Raw genomic sequence first — 21881 nt, forward strand, 5'->3', positions numbered from 1 at the left:
CCTGCTTTGTCAGTGCTGCTAATAGAGGTGGAAAAGCTTCTCAGAGAGAAGGAGCAAGGGCTGGGCAAGAGCTGCTAAAATCTGCCGTGCCCTGACATGGCTTCAGACTGCATAAGCAGTCACCAAACAGCCACCTAACAAACACCCATGTGCTGGGCACTGTACTACAAGCTAGTGCAGTGCAGGTATGTGTTAGGACGGTAGGCACAGCAGGAAAAGGCAGGACTGTTGCTCCTGGAATACTCGAGTGGGAAACTAACAGACATTAGAGCCACACAAGCAAGCTGAAGTGACGGCCACTGACTTAAATACAAGCAAGTATCAGAACTGTAAACAGCATAGGAAAACCTTTCTGAATAAGAAACAGGAAATTATTCCTAAAGCAAGACATGAGTACCTGGGGAGATGGCTCAGCAGGTAAGCATGAGAAACCCTTATAAAAACTGGGTGTGGCCATAGGTACATATAGCCCCACAGTAGAGGGGGCATCCTGGCTGTCCACCTAAGTCCAGGTTCAGTGACAGACCCTGGCGCAGGGAAAGAAGGTAGCAAGTGATAGAGCAGGACGCACAAGGTTTTCCTGGCCTCCTCACACTCATGTGCACATACACTACACACCCCTAATAAATGCGAGTTTGAAAAGCACAAAAGAACTAGGGTGGGTTAAAGCACAATGGTAGCATGCTTGTCTAGTAGTTCAATCCCCAGGGCTGTGAAATAAAGAAAGGAAAAATAAAAACATTTTGTTATACTAAAGTAAAGATCTTGTATCCATGGGTGATACAAAGAGGATATACTGTATCTGCTTTGCTGTGTGTTTGTGTCTTTCCAAACTAAGTACAATACAGATCATAAGATGCATGCTGAGCATGCACAGACCCTAAAGTCAATCCCACGCACATGATCCATCACCTAAGACAGACCAAGAGGGAAGCCCTGACTGCAGAACTCTCTACATCAGGCTTCCCTGTCAGGTGCAGGAGGGCCCAGCCTCCTACGGGCAGTAGTAGTCATACGCAGGTAGTTATGAATTGTCTAAGAAAACTGAGTCAAGCCAGGCTGAGAGCCAGTCAGCAAGCAGTAGCCTCCATGTTTCCTGCTGTTCTTTTTCTGTCTTGGTCAGAGGCACCGCTTGCTATGTGGAACAGTAAGTGAGCCTACCTTGATTCCCTCAACTATGGACTGACCTTGAGGGGGAAGCATAATAAACCCATTCCTCCCCTATGACAGTGGTTTACTGTTGTTTTGTTTTTTTGTTATAGTTTTTTGAGACAGGGTTTCTCTGTGGCTTTGGAGTCTGTCCTGGAACTAGCTCTTGTAGACCAGGCTGTCCTCGAACTCACAGAGATCCGCCCGCCTCTGCCTCCCGAGTGCTGGGATTAAAGGTGGGTGCCACCACCAACTGGTACTTTTAGTGAGTGTTTTATCACAGCAGCAGAAATCAAACTAGGACCCCATCCAACAGAAAAAGATTAAGAACATTAAGAGACTACATACAAGAAAATATCCAGATGGCTAAAATTGGTATGAAATAAAGCTCAACTTTGAGAATCACTAGGAAACTGTGAGTTAAATAAAAACAAAAACCAAATACAAACAAAAGATGGAAAAAAAAAAAGCCAAATACAACGTAAGATGAAAAATACCAAGCCTGTCAAGAACAGGGATGGGTGGAAGTGTCTACCGTGGGTGGCAACCTGCTAAAGAGGACCATGTACGGTCTGTGGCCCACGATCACGTTTAAACCCCAATGTGTACATATGTTCAGAGGACATTAAGCACATTGCTGAGGTCAGCATTACTCTGCGAGATGAAAGGAGTACCTGTGATAAAATAGCAACAGTGATGGATGGATATAAGAGCACAGTAAGACTACATGCTGTGGCTCTCTACTGGATAGGAATCAGTAAACAGGAAAATTAACCCATAGATTGTTAGATATCAAGAGAGTGGGTGACTCTTGGCAAGGAAAAAGACCATATGAAGAAGAGCCCGGAGATTCTGGTAATGCGTTCTTATCAACTTGCTTGTTGGTTATCAAAGTTTGTTTACCTGATGACAATTACTGAGGTGTACATATACCATATGGACTTTTTTCTACAGAAATGACTTCAATTAAAAAACTGGGCAGGATGGCACACGCCTTTAATCCTAGCACTCAGGAGACAGAGGGGATCTCTATAAATTCAAGGCCAGCCTCCTGGACTGCAGAGTGAGTACCAAGTCAACTAGGTTACCACAGGGAGACCACAGTCTAAAACAAAACAAAACAAACACAAAACAAAACAAACAACAAAAGAAAGTAATTAGATAATTGCTTTTGTAACAACGTGTCAAGAACTTCAAGCACATACTCTGGCGTCTCCTGTGCAGTCCTCATCACTGCTCCCACGTCGGAATTCTAAAGCACAAAGGCCAACTTTGTAAAAGGCAGGTGTAGTGAGAGAATGTAATATACCTGAGGAGAGCCCGCCTTTGCCACGGGAGGGTTTATCCGGGGTGACTTCTGCACCATGGACGGCACTGGACTTGGACCACTTGGAGTCGATCGGCCTGATGCAGAAATGACCAGAGAAGTCAGTTAGAGCAGACTTCCGTCACCACAAACATCTGTCCCCAAATCTAAGGAAAGGAGTTACACATTGTCCCTGGCTCCACTTTTACAACCGTGTTAGAGAACGATGACCAGACTGGGTCCTCTGGTGCACACCCATAATCTCAGCCTCGGGAGGCTCAGCAAGGGAGGATTCTGAGTTCACGGGCACTTTAGACTACAGATAACGTATAGGCAAGGTTAGGCCACATTTGAGACAAATGTGGCTGACAAAGATGGCTGACAAGATAGTTTAGTGAGGTGACTTCAGCAAACTTAAAAAGGAAAGAAACTTCCCTTACTCAAAGAATTCAGAAATTTCCTCATTTGTTATCTATTCGGGATTTGCCAAAATAATATTCCAGACATTCACATCTAAATGGCTACCCAAGGCCAGGTGGTCCAGCCTTAAATCCCAACACTCAGGAGACAGAGGCAGGCCAAACAGATCTGTGAATTCAAAACCAGTCAGAACTACACAGTGAAACCCTGCCTTCAAAACAAAACAAAAACCCAAACAAATGGCTACCCAAATAAGTAACTGAAAAACTGCATTGGGAGCCCGGGAGATGGCTCAGCAATGAGGAGTGAGTTGCAGAGAACCCAACTTTGGTTCCCAGCGTCCACTTCAGGTGGTTTACAACTGCCTGGAACAACTCCAGGTGTCGGACACCTCTGGCCTGTGAGTACCTGCAATCACATGCATGCACCCAGCAAGCCCAACTGAAACATGCGCTGCTGTCAGCCTGAATGGAAGCGCGCCTGGGGATGCACATCACTGGATGCACTCAGATCTGCAGTCTGAGTCCTCTCATGTGCAAACAATCAGATCCACGGGACGGTCCCCAAACCACTGAGCTGGCTTTCTCATAAATGTTAAAGAAATGAACTGAGACTACACAGAAAATTCAGGGAATGAACTTTACTTGGGACCGTGGTAAATCTGAATGGACTCTAGATATGACTGCTGTAACTCCTTGAGCTGTGATAGCTTTCCCTGGCTTTTAGGAGGCAGGAGCTCACATATCTAGAGGTCAACTGTTTTACAATGTCTGCAATTAACCTTGACATGTTTTAAAATTTTTACATAAAAGGAAGAAAGAAACCCAAAAAAATGTTAGGAAGCCCTGAACCTTGGTGAAGACCACAGTATTTACAGTTTTTGCAACCTTGTACATAGGACAGGAAGGGAGAAAGGTAGGGTAGGTGCACTTGCCCTCTGGAGTCTTAAATCCTGTCTCAACTATTTGTACGTCATCACTGCTTAGAGTGGCTGATGGCAAAAATGTTCTTAGACTCTCAGGAGCAGTAAGCACGGGAGTCACTGAGGGCTGCTCCTGCCATGGCGAAGGGCAGTTCAGTAACTGTCCTTCCATTACAGCAGCTGTGTGTAAGGACGAGCACCCTGCCACAAGATGCCGTCTTTGGACATCCACGAGCAGCTAAGTGAAGAGTAAGATAACTGAAACCACTGTGAATTTCCCAATTCTGAGCACAACAATCACAGCACATTAAAACATTGAAGTAAAAACAAAACAAACAAACAAGGATGGTGGCACACGCCTTTAATCCCAACACTGAGGACAGAAGCAGGGCATCTCTGTTGAGTTTGAGGTCAGCTTGGTCTACAGAGTGAGTTCTAGGACAGCTGGGCTACACAGAGAAACCCTGCCTTGAAAAAAAAAAACAAAAACAAAAAAACCAGGACTGGAGAGATAGCTTAGCAGTTTAGAGCACTGGTTGCTCTTCCAGAGATCCTGAGTTCAATTCCTAATAACCACATGGTGGCTCACAACCATATACAATGGTAGGTGATGCCCTCTTCTGGCATGCAGGTATACATGCACAACACTCATACAAAAAATATAAATAAATGGAAAAAAAGAAAAACAAAACCAAAAAAACTTGCCTCACTATGTATTACCAAAGATTCTTAAAACGCTGAACAGTATTCCGCTGAAAACAGAAGCCGCTGGCTCCAGAGAATACCTGATGGTGAGGGAGAAACTGAAGACTTCAAAGACACAGAGCTGGATGACGCTGGGAGAGGCGTGGGATGGCTGAGTGGTCCAGAAGCAGCTGGCTTGGGGGAGGAGGAGAACGGCAACACGGGGGGTGTGCTCGCGGAGCTATGAGCAGGTGCGGAGGCCACAGCGGTGAACCTGAGAGTGGAAATGAAGCTCCATCACAGCAGCCTGCTGGAGGGTCCTTCCATGCTCATCATTAGCAGTGACACCAAGAATAACTGACTACTCATCTCCACTGAGTCACAGCAAACCACGCACTTGCTGCTTACTCATACGAGGGCACAGTTTCCACCTGCTCATTTAGGAACGTGGCATCAGCTACAGCCCCACCAAAGCATGTAGTAAAGGCCAAATTCTCCATGATAGGAAATACTTATCTTCTAGCCTGTCAAGCTAAGTGCTTGTATTGTTTTTAAGGAGGTGGTGCAACCAACTATGAGAACCTGTTCTGAGATGATCATCTCCGGGATATCAAAAACACCAGAGAAACAAGCAGGTCAATAAAGGTCTGCAGACAGTCTAATATTCCAACAGTAGAGGACTGCTTAGTTAAGGAATGAGTAGGCCAGAGCACAGCGCTCAATGGACGAGTGGCTGTAGCAGCATGTCCCAGCAATGAGGCAAGTAGAACCAAAAACTGATGGTTTATTACTCATTGCAACTGCAAGGTTGAACGATACAGGGGAACATTTCTTTCAGATGCTCAGTTTAGTGGAGAAAACAGAAAAAAAAAAAAACAGATAAAGAGGTAAATAAATAAGGTATGAGCAAGCTGGCTAAAACTAGGTCTGGAGGAAACCAGATACCATGCTAAAACGTTTGAACTGTACAGGAGAGCAACAAGAAACCTTTGAGGACTGTCAAGCAGGAGAGTCATCACATGTGTCCCTAACTGCACAAGTCACCTTGGTGGCTGCACAGAAAACAGCTGAGAGACAGGGTGGATACGAGGAGAGAAAACTACAAAAGACCCATTCGTTTCCAGGGTGTATGCTCTGGGCGGCTCCCTTTTTAAAATAAGGAACACTGACCGTTACAGTCTGAAAAAGCAACCCAACAGCTTGAGTGCTAACTTCTAACAGAATAAAAAACCCCTTCGAGAGACATGCTGGGCTGCAGTGCACTGCTAAGCCCTCCTTCACAGAGATTGCTCAGTACTCCATTCAGTGACCGAGTCCAGCAGCCACCGTGCAGTAGTTCTGACCATCCTACCAGAGAATCCAACTTTGAATGTTACTTACTTTTCACTCAGGTTGGCTTTCACAGAGCAGGCTGAGGGTGGGAACGAAGGTTTCATCCCTGTCTGTGGGGCGCTGGACATTGGTGTACTTTCCATGGGGGGCTTAAAACTTGATGATCCAAAAGTGAAGGGGGCAGCAGGTGCAGCCATGGGGGACGCTGACAGGGAGCCTTTGGAAGGAGGGGCAAAAGAGAAGGTAGAGGTGCCAGAGCCCACAGAGCCCGTGGGATATGGAGGGGGCTCGCCAGTGACAGAAGCAGATGACTTTAAGGATGAAGGGCCAAAGGAGAACACAGAAGGGGCTCCCCCAGCAGACGGCAAAGGGAAGGCAGTGGTAGGAGCAGCAGAGGACACAGGTGCAAGAGACAAAGAGGCTGCTGCTGGGGCATCAAGGTTCTGCGGGGCTTGAGGAGAGGTTGGAGTGGTAGGAAAACTTCCTGCAACAAAAACCAAGGAGAAACAAAAGAACAAAGTTAAATTGGTGGTCACATGACAGAGGCAGGGGAGAGAGGGCTGAGGTCAGATAAAGTTGGAAACCATGCCTGTTAAGAAAACAGAAGGTGTAGCCAGGTGAGGAGACAGAGACAGTGGGTCACACAACCAGTTCCAGGACAGCCAGAGCTAGAGAGAAACTCTTGTCTCAAAAAACAAAAGGTGGGACAGTTGGTTTCTCCAAGGATTCCACAGGATAAGATGTGTGAAATTGCCAGAAGGTGGTGGCACATGCCTTTAATGCCAGCACTAAGGAGGGAGGCAGAGGCAGCTGGATCTCTCTGAGTTCCAGGCCAACCTTGTCTATAATAAGTTCCAGGACAATCAGGGCTACACAGAGAAACCTTTTCTCAAAGAACAAACAGAAAAGGAGGGAAGTGAAATTTTGAAGAAGGCCAAAATGGGGAAGGGCACTAGGCTAACAGGACTTTGTGGACAGAAACAATAAATTTAAAGCTGGCCTTGAACTCAGAGATCCACCTGCCTCTGCCTCCAGAGTGCTGGGATTAAAGGTGTGCGCGCTCCCATCCCACAGGTAAATACAATCCCAATGTTTTTTGGTTTTTGTTTTTAAAAAAAAGTCAACGACACAACAGAATGGTTTATTCTTTTGAATAAACCATAAAAATTAGCTAGGAACCTAAGAAAAGTTTACAGATTAAATTTAAAATCAGTATGCCATGCTGGGGATAGCAATCTTTGATCCCAGCACTCAGGAGGCAGAGGCAGCTGATCTCTGTGAGTTCTAGACCAGACAGGACTACGCAGTACGATCCCATTAGCAATAAAGCAATATCAAAACATATAAATAAAAATAAAATCAGCATTCCAATGATGTCCACATTTTAACTGTAACTATTAAGGTGTTCATGCAGAAACACTGGGAAGCAGCTCCCCAAAAAAGGCTGGTTTAGAATTTGTTCTACTTCCCCAACTTTTTGTAAGGCAATTGTCAATTCAACTACATATTAAATACTTTAAAAAATAAATAAATACACTTACAATTTACAATAATTAGCCTTGGCTGTTAGGCTAACATGCGATTTGTGTTCATGAGAGATACTAGGAACATTGAGAGGATACAAGAACGAAAGAAAACGGAACCTTTTGATGTGAATTGTCACTTCCAGGAGAGTATCTAACACTACTCTCAGTAGGCTACCTGAAAATACCTCTTTTACACAATGGTTACGGAACCAGCAAGAAACACCTTTAAAGAAACATGCAGACATAAATCAATTCAATGCCTGTTAGGATTACACCAGAACGGAAAATAGAGGCAACATTCTAAAGAAATTGTACACATTCCTCCTAGGGCAATTAAAACTGAGGATTCAAAGACCATCACCCCATTATTTTCTGGTCATTCAACACCACATCTTTGGAGCTGCTGTGTAGAAACAAGCAGAACCATCAATGTCTTCCAAACCTTCTTCCACCTTAGCCATACTGGGAGGTACCAGGGCAGACTATCCCCTACTTTTATCACTCCATTTTCGTTCATGGGGATATAGCTGTTATCTCTGCACTAGACGAGAAGGAAGGAGAAAAGTCTCTAGAAAAAGCTAATGGCCGCTACCCCATGATGGTTCACAGTCCCTCATGCAGAACAGTGCTGAGAAACACCTACCCTACAGGCGTCCTGCTCACTACAGACAGACTAGGGAAGCTAGGTATAGGTGCTCATGGAAATCGTGAGGGCAGAATATAATGCAAAGAGCACTCGCCAAGGGTAGCCAAAGTTCAATACAGCACTGCAGTCTATGCCAGCATCCTGGGGTCACACAAGTACCTGAGTGCTCAGTGATGTATGAAGCCTCTCAGGCTTACAGGACAATAGGAAAACATGACCAAGCATAATCAGCCACATCCCGCCCTAATGGTCAGCAGTCTTTAGGCAGGACTAGCGACATTATGGGCATTTTAGTTACACAAGAAGAAAAGTATCAATATCTTCTCACAGAACTCAAAAAAAAAATTTCAATATATGGGGAAAAAAAGCACTTCTAACAAGTTTGACACTTTTTTCCCACAAATGATATAAAGCTGTTAAAATAAAAAGACATTTTTTTTTTGTTTTTTTTTGTTTTTTTTTTTGTTTTTCGAGACAGGGTTTCTCTGTGGCTTTGGTGCCTGTCCTGGAACTAGCTCTGTCGACCAGGCTGGTCTCGAACTCACAGAGATCCGCCTGCCTCTGCCTCCCGAGTGCTGGGATTAAAGGCGTGCGCCACCATTGCCCGGCAAAAAGACACTTTTTTTTTCCCACAAATGATATAAAGCTGTTAAAATAAAAAGACGTTGATAATACAAATTAGCACCTCCGTATGTTGACGTAGGAGGATCTTCTGTCTATGTGTTACTTTCATTGGTTAAATAAAGAGACTGCCTTTGCCTTTTGATAGGACAGCAGCTTAGATAGGCGGAGTAGACCGAACAGAATGCTGGGAGAAAGAAGCAGAGTCAGGCAGACGCCATGATTCTCCGGCCTGAGATGGACGTAGGTTAGAATCTTGCCGGTAAGCTACAATCTTGTGGTTCTACACAGATTATTAAAAATGGGTTAATCAAGATGTGAGAGTTAGGCAATATGAGGCAAGAAATAATGGGCCAGGCAGTGTTTAAATGAATACAGTTTCCGTGTAATTATTTTGGGTGAAAACTAGCCGGGAGGCGGGAAGTGGCCCACTGCTCCTTTTACAGTCTGTGCATGAAGATTCCACCACAAAATGCTGACTATGCTCCCCCTTGACGGTCTATGGAATCTGTTCTTGGGTTTTCTAATTTTTCTGCAACACATATATTATTATCTAACGATGTTCTCAAAAAGAAGGAAAAAAAGGAAATGTGAGCCAGAGACACTGGGTCTCCATACCCTATGAGCCAGAAGTGGGCGCTAGAGTTTGCAGCCCTCTCCAGTGTTGGCTCAGCGCAGCGCACAGTGGCTCTTCACTACCTCTCCGCTCTCAACAAACTTCCCTCAGTTACATTTTTCAGCATCCATTACCCCTTGGACCAATCCTAAGGATTATACAGGTCTTTAAAACTCAGATCTCAACATGGCTGACCTTTCTCTGTCAAGTCTAGTAAGGGCTGGAGAAAGAAGCCAGGGTGAAAAGAGGTAAAGATGTACACACTGTTCCGGACATCAGGCCAAGCCTTCCTACGGTAGACAGCCCCCATGGGGATGACCACATGCAGACACCGCCCCCATGGGGATGACCACATGCAGACAGAGGCACACACCTGATGACTTGGGCAGTCGCTCTCCTTCTATTGAGACCAGCTCCAAGGTCTTGATTAGGGACCGAACCCCAGGATTTTGATTGATCATATAAAATGGACAAAGCACACCATCTGTTGAAAGTAACAGGAGAACCGGAGCAGCAGGAAGAGTCTTTTCATCGTCTGTCAAAAGAGAAAACAAAGGTTTAAAGGGCCAGGTCCATTTTCAGACGGAGGCCTAGAAGGGCAGCTGCCCTGCTTATTAAGGTCTTGAGGCTCTCCGTTCAACAGCAACTGACCAGATGTGAACAGCCTTCCATGCAGCAGTTACAGCAAGATCTCCTGACACTCTCAGATCACCACATCCTGCTGGGCCCTGGTCATTCTAGCAGTCCAGTACTCCCCCAGTCTCCCTCCATTCAGGAAGTAGGGCTCAGCACGACCCTAAAGCGTGATTCTAAAACCCAGAGTCAGTTACTGAGGGTGAAAGTGCAAAGAGCCAAGAAGCAGAGCAGTCCAGAGATTTCACCTCTATGACATCTCAGACCCAACGGGGTCCTCCTGTCTCCATGAACCCTAAAGACCGAATGGGTGCTGGCTCCTGTCTCCACCAGCCTTATATTCCTGTCTCCACCTACCTAGTGCTGGGATTAAAGGCATACACCACCACTTCATGGCTCTGTTTCTCTATTTTTAGACTAGTTCAATCTTGTACAGCCCAGTGTGACCTCAAACTCCTGTTTCCTCCCAAGTGCTGGGATTAAAGGTATCACTACTGCCTGGCCTCTATGGTTAACTAGTGATTAGCTCTACCCTCTGATCTCTAGACAAACTTCATTTGTCAGAACAAAAAATATTACTACCTCAACAAGATAGGAGTCTCGGCCTGGGCGGTAGTGGCGCACATCTTTAATCCCAGAGGCAGAGGTAAGCAGATCTCTGTGAGTTTGAGGTCAGCCTGGTCTACAAGAGCTAGTTCCAGAACAACTAGGGCTGTTACACAGAGAAACCCCGTCTAAAAAAAAAAAAAAAAGTAGGAGTCTCTGGTTGATGCTGGTTTGGGGACTGAACTAAAAAGATGGTGCGTGCAAACACGTGGACACACACAGACACAGTGAGTTAATGTGCCTACCAAACCAGGGAAAGGACAAGGACTCGGGCCTGACCAGGATAGAGCCACATGGTCAAGTTCAAGCGGGCAAATACTCTTCCAGGCCTCATCACACCCCAGTCACTGTAGTCGCACTGCTGACCTCCACAGGAAAAAGGAATCTTCAGAGAACATGCTCAAGCCCCATGTGGAAAACATGAGCTTGAAGCTCTACTCCCTCATCCTTCCCTTAACTGAGTACCGGGTGCACAGCCAGCTGACAGTAACACTCCTTGTAAGGTCACTAGGGAACCAGATATTACCTATTCAATCTAGGGAGACACGCGAACTGTGTTTGGCTGTGGTTTCATTAGTGAGTAACCACCTTTGGGCAGCTTCACACTGACTGCCATGATGCACCCTCCACCACTCTGCAGGTATAACTGCATCAATGGCTTCTAAGTACCAACCATTAGAGGACAGCTGTTTCTACAGCGATCACTAGACAACACTCACTGATGGCGACTTCTACTTCATTGGTATAATCTATGGCAACGCCCATGGGCAAGGAGTCATCACTCCTGTCTGTCACCGGCAGTTCCGCTCGACTAGAGTCCTCCAGTAGCCAAGATTCCCAATTAGTCTGAAAAGAAAAGAAAGGAAAAAAGGACAAACAGGAAGAGGTGTGTTGTTTAGCATTTTGCACTGCTCCAGAGAACACCTGGCATGGGTCAGCTTCCTGTGCTGAATGAAGGGGGGCTCTGACCTCTGGCCTGGAACAACATCTATAAGTCAAGAGTACCCCAGCATCTGAGTGGCTAACTGAGCCGACTTCTCCACCTGCTCCCGGTATGTCTGCCCCATCTTCTAAGGTCTGGGCTGCCTGCCACAATTTGGCAGTTTCTAAACATGCAGGTGCCTATGTCACTAGTCACTGAGACAGAAGGCAACTGGGCCTGACTTCTTGTCTCCCACTGGCCAGTTCTGCTGCTTACACTCCTCGAGAAACTTCTACATCTTCCCAGTCACATCCCTCTTGCTCCTGTTTTCGTAGCTGGGCTCCATTCTATCCAACAAATGACTCCTGAGTCTTATGATTCATTAACATTCTGTTTAGATTTTTGTCGTGGCCAGCTGGGCAGCATGAGTCAGAGGAAACAGAAGAGAAGTAATGAAGCTAGGAAAACAAGCTGTTCAGCCCAGGAAGAGTACACACTCATACTACATGGCTGTATTCATGGCCAGGAGTATTCAAGGTACAGTCACAAGGCTGCAAACCAAGCCGACTCTAACTCTTAAGTAAGCCTCCAAGCAAAACAAAAGTGATCTGAAAACATTACAGACCAGCATGCAGACAGTGGCAGTGCGGGGACCGCCAACAGGAGCCAGCGAGAACAGCTGAAAAGGCACTATGAAAATGGGCCGAGGGGAACGAGAAAAGACACTAAGGTTGGGGTGCAGCTTGGTGTGCATGCACAAAGCTCTGGGTCCAATCTTCAACACGGTAAAGCCATGTGTAAGAGGGGAGGGGAAGGAAGGGAGAAGCTATTGCTCGAGGCATTTTATCCTTTAGCCTTTGCATTAAAAGCTCCATGAAAGGGACATGATTACAGTCTTAACCAGCCACCTCCACGTGACCTCCCTCAAAACAGCATCATTCAACACAAAAGTGACAAAATAGCAGAAATTTACCTGATCACTTTGTCGAGCAAGGATGCTAACTTCTGTTGAGGCTGCAGATGCTGCCAGCACTAAATCCCTTAAGAACAAAACCAAAAAGCCATTACATTCAAGTCTACCAACAGCTCGAGCCTGACTGGGTCTACAGTACAGCACAGGGCAAAGTTTCCTAGCAGGCCGGAGAGAAGATAGAAGGTACCTGATGTAGTGTTGGGCTTTTTAGTTCCAAAAATCCCTGGAAAACCTACCCACTACTATCCATGTTAGGACAGGGGACACACAGAACCAAGTCTGGGCTCACAAGAATCCTGCCCCACAGCAGGGAAATCCAGCTCAAGAAGAAGCTCCAATGGACTCTCAAAGGTAAGCTGCTCTTGGAGAAACCCTGAATGGGTTCCTAAGTATCAGCATTTTTAACCCAGGTGACAGCTGATGCCTGCAATCCCAGCACTCAGAGGGCTGAGGTGGGAGGAGCACTGTAGATTTAAGGGTAGTCTGAGCTACAAATGACTTTTTCAAAACAAACAATCAGTACTGTCACTGTCGGCACTCACTGCAGTTGAGAAAATTGGACTTTGTGATGCTGGGTGTCATGGTGCATGCCTTTAATCCTAGCCCCAACCCCGGAGGCAGAGGCAGGCATACCTGAGTTTGAGGCTGGCCTGGTCTACATGGTGAGTCCAGGACAGCCAGGACTAACAGTGAGACCTTGCTTCAAAAAACAAATGGGTGGGGGAGGGGTGGGTACACATTTATTGGACTTTGCAGATTAGTACACACTGAATATAAATAAATCAGGATTGGGAAGTAGACATCATAGCCATGAGGACCCATTATTACCCATCAGCTGAAAATACATCGAGGCCTATCAGCCTGTACTTTGCTCTCTTACTGAACAGCTCCCTACTGAACTCAGAGACTGGTGTGTGTTGTACCGCGGCAGCGGCTCTCTGCTCACCACTCCTCGATGTAATTGAGGTAGTAGTGATGCTGTCGCTCTGTGCAGCTGCTGTAGCAGGGCTCCATCAAGTTCACAAATACCTCTGGGTGCTTTTCTTCTTTTTTCTATAAACAAGAGGAGGGGAGAGAAATCTTATGTGCAAATTTTCTGGACTCCTACCCAGCTCACAATCACTTAAGCGCAATCAGAAACGTGTTGCAGTTTCTGTGCACAAACATAGGGATGAGCTCTGAAGGGCACTCATAGGAATAGGAACCCCATCACCAGGCAAGTCGAAGAGGAACTGCCTTCTGCCAGAGCCTGCCGCAGGACAGCCTTTGTGCCACCTGGCTTTCTCACCTGCATGGCAGAGCCACCAGCTTCCTTAGGTCCCGAGTGCTATGAAGACGGCTTCGTCAAGCACTCTCCGTCTACTGCAGGAAGCACAGGCACTCGGCCAGCAGTGGTCTCAATGCTACTCCCAAGGAAGGGCGTTACTAAGATTGTCAAAAACATCTCAATGAACGTGATTTTAAACTGGACCTCAGCAGATATCCAAGAGAATTACTACAACAACCTGGTACGGTGGCTCACCCTTATAAGCCTAGCAGTGGGAAGGCTAAAGCAGGACTGTTGAAAATTTCAGGCCATCCTGGGATAGAATGAGTTCCAGTTCACCCTGGGCTACAGTGTAAATGACCCTGTCTCAAAAAGAAAAAAATAAGAAAAAAATTCACAAAGACACCTTTTCCCATACTGGCAAGGACTAGTGTGTGGACCCACCACATACTAACCCCATGCTGGGAGCAGTGGCAGTGGTGAGACGTAACTGGTCCAATTCCCCTAAGAGAGACAGGCCTGCTTTCTAAAGCTCATCAGAGGCACACATCAACTGGGCACAATGGAATGTACATATAATTCCAGCAGTTGGGAGGCAGAGGCAAAAGAATTGTGAGTTCAGGCCAAACTGAACTCTTTAGCAAGAAAACCAAGGCCTAGAGACATAATCCAGTGACAGACACTGGCTTGTGTGTATGTGGCACAGATTAAATCCTCAACATCAAAAAACAAACAACAAAACCCCTACAAGGAAAAAAAAAGGCAGCTACCCTGACCTAGAGATTTCATTTCTCAATATGTATATTAAAAAAACACAGAATCACCACCCAGCATAGACAGAAAATGATCTCTTAGAAACATGCCCATGGAGCAGCACAGAAAGAACCAAATCCATCCTACACTGTTCTTACAGAACAAGGCTGCTAACAGACATCACTAACGGACATGAGGGGCTCCCAATAAAGCCAGGAGTAGAAAGCCCTGTCTGTTTGATTTTGACATTTCCTGACCCAGTACTTAAGAGCAGGAGGATTAAGAGTTTGAGGACTAGAGCTGGAGAGATGGCTCAGTGATTAAGTGCATTGGATGCTCTTACAGAGGACCCAACTTCAATTCCAGGACACACATGGTAATGTGGGAAGTCCTTCTGTATACTGGTTAATGAATAAAAAGGCTACTTTGGCCTGTGATAGGGTAGAGTAGAGCTAGGCGAGGAAAACTAAACTGAATGCTGGGAGAAAGAAGAGTCATAGAAGCCATGTAGCCGTCCATAGGAGACAGTCGCACTGGAACCTTACCAGTAAGCCATAGCCATGTGGCAATACACAGATTAATATAAATGGGTTAATTTAAGATATAAGAGTTAGCTAGAAATACTCTTAAGCTATTGGCCAAGCAATGAATCAAATCATACAGTTTCTGACTGATTATTTCAGGACTAACCGACCAGGAGCAAACGAGCAGCCTCCAAAAACAACATGGCAGCTCACAACTGTAACTCCAGTTTTTTGGAATCTGATATCTTCACGCTAATGCACATTAGAAAAAAAAGCTAAATAAATTATTTTTTAAAAAAGTCTGAGGACCAACTGGACTATACCAAGATAGAAAACAGAGTGGAGAACTGGAAATCTGTATACAAAAATATCAAGTTGTTTTTGAATGGTAGGATTAAAATTCTCTTTCTTAAGCAGAGCAAACAGACTTATTAAGGAAGAACTGGAAAAAACTCCCAATAGTAGAAGTTCTAAAGGAGGAACACTAAATAATGTTGTTTGTTTTTCAAGAAGGCCTTTTTAGGTGTCTTTTTCTCTAATATTTCTAAGAAATCTTGTGGATCCCACTTTCTTCTCTCCATGACTCTGACTACAGATTATTAACTCCCCCATTCATCAGCACATGGGATCCTTAAAAGCAAGGACTCTGACCTGGTCCCCTGTTTTAAAGCAGTGCCCAAATTACCTGTACTTCATAATAGGGCCAGACGGTAGTGGTGCACGCCTTTAACCCCAGAGAGACAGAGGCAAGTGAATGTCTTTGAGTTCTAGGCCAGCCCAACAGAGCAAGTTCCAGGACAGCCAGGGCTACACTGAGAAACCAGGCCTCAAAACAAACACACCCACCACACCCACACCCACACACCAAGTCTGTGGTGGTCTGAAGGAAACTTGCCCCCATGGGTACATATGCCTAAATGCTTGATCCCCAGTTAGTGGAACTTTGGGGAAGATTCAGACAAGGTGTGGCCTTGTTGCATGAAGTTTGTCAATGGGGAGCAGGCTTTAAGGTTTCAAAGGCCCACACTAGGCCAAGAGTCTCTCTCTCTGGCTACCTCTCCAGTGCCACGCCTGTCTGCCTCCTGCCATCATGATCATGGACTAACCTTGAAAACTATAAGCAAGACCCCAAATGATTGCTTAACCAAGAGAACAGTTACAAAGTCAGTGCTCTAAATGGACACCATCATTTTGGTCCCAGGCCCACAGTATAACATTGAAACCTTACACCTGACTCTACAATCACAGCCAATAAGAAAAGGGATTTAATTCTAAGTTAGCTTATTAGACGACTTCTGTGATTCTCGGCAAACAGAGGTGTTCTTGTCACATGCTTACCGGGAGTAAAGCCATCACCACATCTGGACAGGTTTCCAAGGCCCCGTCTGCACCAGCATAGACTATCATGAAGACATAGGTACCAATCCACAGCACATCCAGAACTGAAAAACATACACCCGATTCCTAGGTCACCAATCTCAGCAAGAAGATACAGCTAAATGCATCTATGTTTGGAATAGTCACAACATGCTACAAGAGTTAACTTAGACAAAGAAAGAAAAGTACTACGGCTTTTAGCAAAGGTTCATACTCCACTGAATAAGGATAATTCACAGATACAAATGCATCAATTAGCCCAGTTTCTTAAAAATAGTAGGTTTTCTATAGGATTATTATTAGGGAAAAGGAAGAATTTTTATAAAATGCAAGATCTATTTCAAGCTATTATATAGTAACTCATGACACTGTGAAACTGGCCTCTACAGTCTCCTGAGCAGGGACAGAGGATCTCACATGGCTAGAATAGCTGCAATAGAGGCCAGAAAATAAGCAAAGCAGTTGTTACCTCTCACAGGATGATCTGACTCATAAAATGGAGGACATGGAATGACCTTTTTTTCCTGTAAAGTCTGAAAAAGATTTGAAAAATGTCAAATGAAACAATGCTTAAATCAATGTAACTCAAATCCAATCAGATCGCCTAGAAACTGATGTTCTAACTCCCCCCCACACCCCCAAACAAAGAGAGCACCATCTACTCCTAGCACACCCTACCCAGGGAAACGCTCACACAAACCCCTTCCATTGGAGCTGATGAGATGCTCAATGTAGCAGCACTCACAGTGCACAGCTACTAGTACTGATGCCCATGCCCATCAATAAGGCCACTGAGTCCATCTACACAGGAGACCACCACGGAGCCTCTGAAGAGAGAGTAGCTGCCTGCACAGAACTAGAAAGAAAACCTCAGTATACTAAGCTTTTAAAAATAAAAAAGTAAGCTGGGCGGTGGCACATGCCTTTAATCCCAGCAGAGGCAGAGGTAGGAGGATCTCTGTGAGTTCAAGGCTAATCTGGTCTACAAGAGCTAGTTCCAGGACAGGCTTCAAAGCCACAGAGCCAAGCAGATCTCTGTAAGTTTGAGGTCAGCCTGGTCTACATAGCAGAGTTCCAGGATAGTCAGGATTACAGAGAGACCTTGCCTCAAAAGCAAACGGACAAGCAACAAAAGTCAATAAGCCGCATTATCATTTTAGAGGCTGATGCCTTCCAGAAGACTATGCACCCAATCTCACATGATGTTCGACAACAAGCAAAGGTGACTGCCTGTACTTCCAGTTACTAAAGAGATGGCTCAGTGGTCAGCGCTCTGGCTGCTCTTACAGAGGCCCTGAGTTTGATTCCTAGCACCCACATTAGCTCCCAACCATTCTAACTGGAGTTCCAGATCCAGGTACAATGCATGCTAGTGGTACATATACACACGTGCAGGCAAAACACTCAGAACCATAAATAAAAAAAAAAACTTTTTTTTGATGGGTGTGATGGCACACTTCTTTGATCCCAACACTCCTGAGGCAGAGGCAGGTGGATCTCTGAGCTCAAGCCCAGTCAGGTCTACAAAGTGAGACCCTGTCATAAAAACAAAACAAAACAGGGGCTAGAGAGACAGTTCAATGGTTGAGAGCACTGGCTGCTCTTCCAGAGGACCTGGGTTCAATTCAAGAACCCACATGACCACTCACTACTGTCTTACCTCTGGTTCAAGGAGTTCTGACACCTTCACTCAGACACACATGCAGGCAAAACACCAATGCACATAAAATAAATAACTCAACAAAACTCCCCCTAAGAAGAAGAGGAAAAAAACGCAACAAGAGCATCTGCTTTGTTTGATGCCCACAACCAGAGACACCGCACTTTAAGAGGGTTGGAAATAAAGACTGTCCTTTAACCAGAGTGACTGTTACAGCTTCTCAACCCCGTTTCTTTTTAAGCTGTTTATGTAGAATTGCCCCTCTATGCAGGTTGCTAAAAAGACTTCATTCACACACATCAAAGGTCTCCAATGAAGCCAAGTAACAAAGAATGGTCATGAGTAGAAATGCCTCCTGTTTTATTCCGGCATTTTCTGGTGTATTTTAAGAAGCCATGGTGCATGCCATTGAGCCAGCACTTAAGAGGCAGAGTGGGAGGAGGAAGAGTTTGAAGACCAACTGAACAACATACTGAAATCATGTCTCAAAATGACAGAAAGGGGAAGGAATAGAATTTGGAAAATTTTCCTATTAAAATATCATTGTTTCTGAATGACAGGATTGAAAATTATTTCTTTTTAAGTTGCGCAAACAGACTAATCAAGGAAAACTGGAGCCGGGCAGTGGTGGCACACATCTTTAATCCAGGCACTCAGGAGGCAGAGGCAGGGGGATCTCTGTGAGTTTGAGGCCAGCCTGGTCTACAAGAGCTAGTTCCAGGATAGGCCCCAAAGCTACAGAGAAACCCTGTCTCAAAAAAAAAAAAAAAAAAAAAAAGGGAAAACTGGAAATATGAAGTTCAGGGAAATAGCGCAGGAGCACGTTTTACTTTAAAGGGAGAACAAAAACAGCGCATTTCCATACCAGCGGTTTGCATGAGCAAACATAAGAGAGAAGAGGCCTGAATACTCAGGACAATGGAGCCTCTGAAGGACTGGGAGACTGAACAAAGAGGGCAAATCTCTTCCTCATTTATGGAGAAATTGATTACAATGAATATAAATTCCTTTTTGCTTATTTTGTAGTGCTAAGGACGGGACCCAAGGCCTCACGCTAGCCAAGCACTCTAACACTAAGATGTCCCAATCACAAATGGCTTATTCATAGCAAAAAGGAAAAAAAAAAAGGTCACAAAGATGTTCCCAAACCACCCCCAACAATAGTAACTTAAATAGGAAAAGTTCTCAGGTGCAAAGCAGAACTCACGGGAAGGTACTGGACCACGGTTCCATTCCGCTTTCCTACGGCCAGCTGCTTTCCTTTGGGGCTCCAGCACACTATGAAGAGAATGCCACCAATTAAAAACCCAGTGAAAAGAAAGCAGACCCCAAGATCTAGACAGCAACATAATCACCCCAAAAGAGAACGTCCCAAGCAGAGTGGAGAAAGTACAACCAATTTAACAATACAAGCCAATGACATACCAGTGGAGTTTTGCAAGACAAGAATGAAGGTGTTTAAATGATCAGGAATCACCCTGATGTTTCTATTTGTTACTTCTAGTGCTTTTCATAGAAGTACAAATGACTTCCAGATGGCCACTCAGCAACAATTATTCTCAAAAATCCAGTTTTAAGTGAGCTGTGCTCAAATATTTCTTTCTCTCAATAGCCCAAGCACATTCAAATTAATTAATATATGCTGTTTGGTTTCAAGACCATTAACTATAAAAATAAAGGATATTCTCAATTTCTACCCTCTCCCCATCCCCAGCAATCCACACAAAACAAAGAAGGCCATTCAGAAATTAATTTTTAAATAGCTTGTCATTATTGTACTTTATGGGCGGGAAGCCTTTATTACCCACCACATGTAACTGCTGCCGAGGGAGGAAGAGTGGAACACACTTTCACCACATCTGTAACTTGCAGGACAGCAATACTGCCATCAGCCAGACAAACTGCCACCATGGAAGGGACAGTGGGGTTCCACTTCATATCAGTCACCATCCCGTCTGCATCCTTGGAAAGCTTGTGATAGGCAAATGGACGTTTCAGTGGCTTTGCCTGTTAAAATAAGGGTACAAATGCAAAATAAATTAATAATCACAAAGGCACTTATGATTCAGAGAAAATGACTGAATATGCATCCTTTCTTAAATCAAACTCTCTAGTTCTTCATAACCAAGGGAAAAAAAAAGGGCATGCATAGCGATCTATTAGTCACAGAACTTAGAAAGGCCGTCAGTTACTTCACTACACTCAGAGGGACTGCTGGTTGGGATACGCAAAGCAAGAGTCTCGGATCTGCTTAGTGACCCTGGCTAGGCTTTTAGATTTCTTTCTTTGGCTGTTGGTGGGGGTGAGTTTTATTTGTTCTGTTTTCTAAGACAGGTTCTTTAGCCTGGCCTGGTCTCAAACTCACTATCTGCCTTCTGCAGTCTAGGGACTACAGGTGTGTGCTAGCATGCTTGGCCAGTGTTAAACTCTCTGAAATCTGTCTTTCCATCTGTAAAATGAAGACACTGTACCTACTACAGGAAGCATGAAAAAGGACAAGCCATACAAACACCTAATCCCAAACATATAGTCAGCAGTCTACACTGCTACTGAAAAGCCTGCCTCAGGAGAGACCCTGCCTCAGGAGAGACCCTGCCTCAGGAAGAGATCCTGCCTCAGGAGAGACCAGATCAAACAACACTGACACCAGCCTTCTCCATTAGCTCCATGTCTGTCACAGGGCAAATCGCTAAGCTTCAAGTATCATTCTTGCATGTAAACAAGAAATGTTACCTTTATACAGTGCTTAGTATAAAATATTTTGCTAAAATGCTTTCTGTTTCAAAGACTTACGAGTCTATATTTAAGGAATATTTTTGTGACCTATATTTTAATCCAGAAAGACTTCACATGTCTTTCTGAGATGCATCTGTCAGTCAAAAGGAAACTACTCCAATTCCCCAAACTGCAAATATCCAGAAATGGGCTCAACCAGGACGATAGGAGGATTTTTGATGGTCAGATTAAGAGCCAGCATTCCTCGGGAACTTCTGAAACTGGTTCCCATCTGCCAAAAGGAGTCGTTTCTCTTACCTCCAAAGAGGAACATTCACCTATGGTGCCTATTAGCACATCAGAGCTCAAGCTGGCCTCCAGGTTCCTTCAGTATCTAAGTACCTGCTACACATTTCAAAGCCCGTGCTAGCACCTAACCTCTTCCCCTATCCTAAATTCCCTACAGCCTATGGACTCCCCCACCCCCAAGCTACCCTGTCTCCTTATAAGTCTGCTATTCCCAGTCTGCTCTCTCCCCTCTACACTCACTGTTTTCTCTACTCTCTTGCCACATCCTGTCTGCAGGCCATGTTCAGTCCATTTCCTTCTCTCTACGCTCTGGACTCTTCACTCCCTTCTATCTCCAACAGAAACATTCCCCTCAGCCAAACCACGGAGCAGCCCTGTCATCAGTTTACCCAGTTTCCAGGTTAGATTGTCTATGAGGAAAACTGAAAATACAGCTTACAGTTACAGTAGCTTACCTGATTTGAAAACGTGCGGACATCAAAAAAAGCTACAAGGGAGCCATATTCACTGGACACCATGCATGCAGAGAGCGTGAGGTTGTCACAGCTCAGTGCCAGGTGATGTACGGGGAATTTCAGAGGGACATTCAAGCCCTGGACTGTCTCAACTACAAAAACACAAGAAACAAAGCAAAAAACAGCATGTTCTAGGCACACAGCCACAATCCTTTATCCAAGTCAATATGAAACATTTTGCTATCTACATAAACATATACCCTTGGATTCTTAGTTATGGAAACTAATTTTAACTTTCCTGCTAACTGGTTTATTTTTTCTCTCTCTCTCTCTTTTTTTTCTTTTTTTCCCCCCCAAACAGGGTTTTTCTTTTTTCTTTTTCTTTTTTTGGTTTTTCGAGACAGGGTTTCTCTGTGGCTTTGGAGCCTGTCCTGGAACTAGCTCTTGTAGACCAGGCTGGCCTCG

The 21881-nt window shown here is 44.9% G+C and overlaps 1 protein-coding gene across 2 annotated transcripts in view; it reads right to left on the reverse strand.

Annotated features, from left to right (window-relative positions):
• Positions 1-21881, reverse strand: part of Nup214 (nucleoporin 214) — an 83628-nt gene that overhangs the window by 58868 nt on the left and 2879 nt on the right. For both annotated transcript variants that reach the window (XM_005346090.3, XM_005346089.3), the window contains exons 3-14: positions 21417-21568; positions 19746-19944; positions 19145-19215; positions 16747-16810; positions 16239-16342; positions 13303-13409; positions 12357-12423; positions 11181-11307; positions 9596-9757; positions 5862-6297; positions 4583-4755; positions 2459-2553 (exon numbers count right to left, since the gene is read on the reverse strand). In XM_005346090.3, the coding sequence (XP_005346147.1) occupies positions 2459-2553; positions 4583-4755; positions 5862-6297; positions 9596-9757; positions 11181-11307; positions 12357-12423; positions 13303-13409; positions 16239-16342; positions 16747-16810; positions 19145-19215; positions 19746-19944; positions 21417-21568 (1757 nt within the window). The remainder of the gene's footprint in view (positions 1-2458; positions 2554-4582; positions 4756-5861; positions 6298-9595; positions 9758-11180; positions 11308-12356; positions 12424-13302; positions 13410-16238; positions 16343-16746; positions 16811-19144; positions 19216-19745; positions 19945-21416; positions 21569-21881) is intronic.

This window comes from Microtus ochrogaster, chromosome 4, assembly GCF_000317375.1.
Source record: "Microtus ochrogaster isolate Prairie Vole_2 chromosome 4, MicOch1.0, whole genome shotgun sequence".
NCBI lineage: Eukaryota > Metazoa > Chordata > Mammalia > Rodentia > Cricetidae > Microtus > Microtus ochrogaster.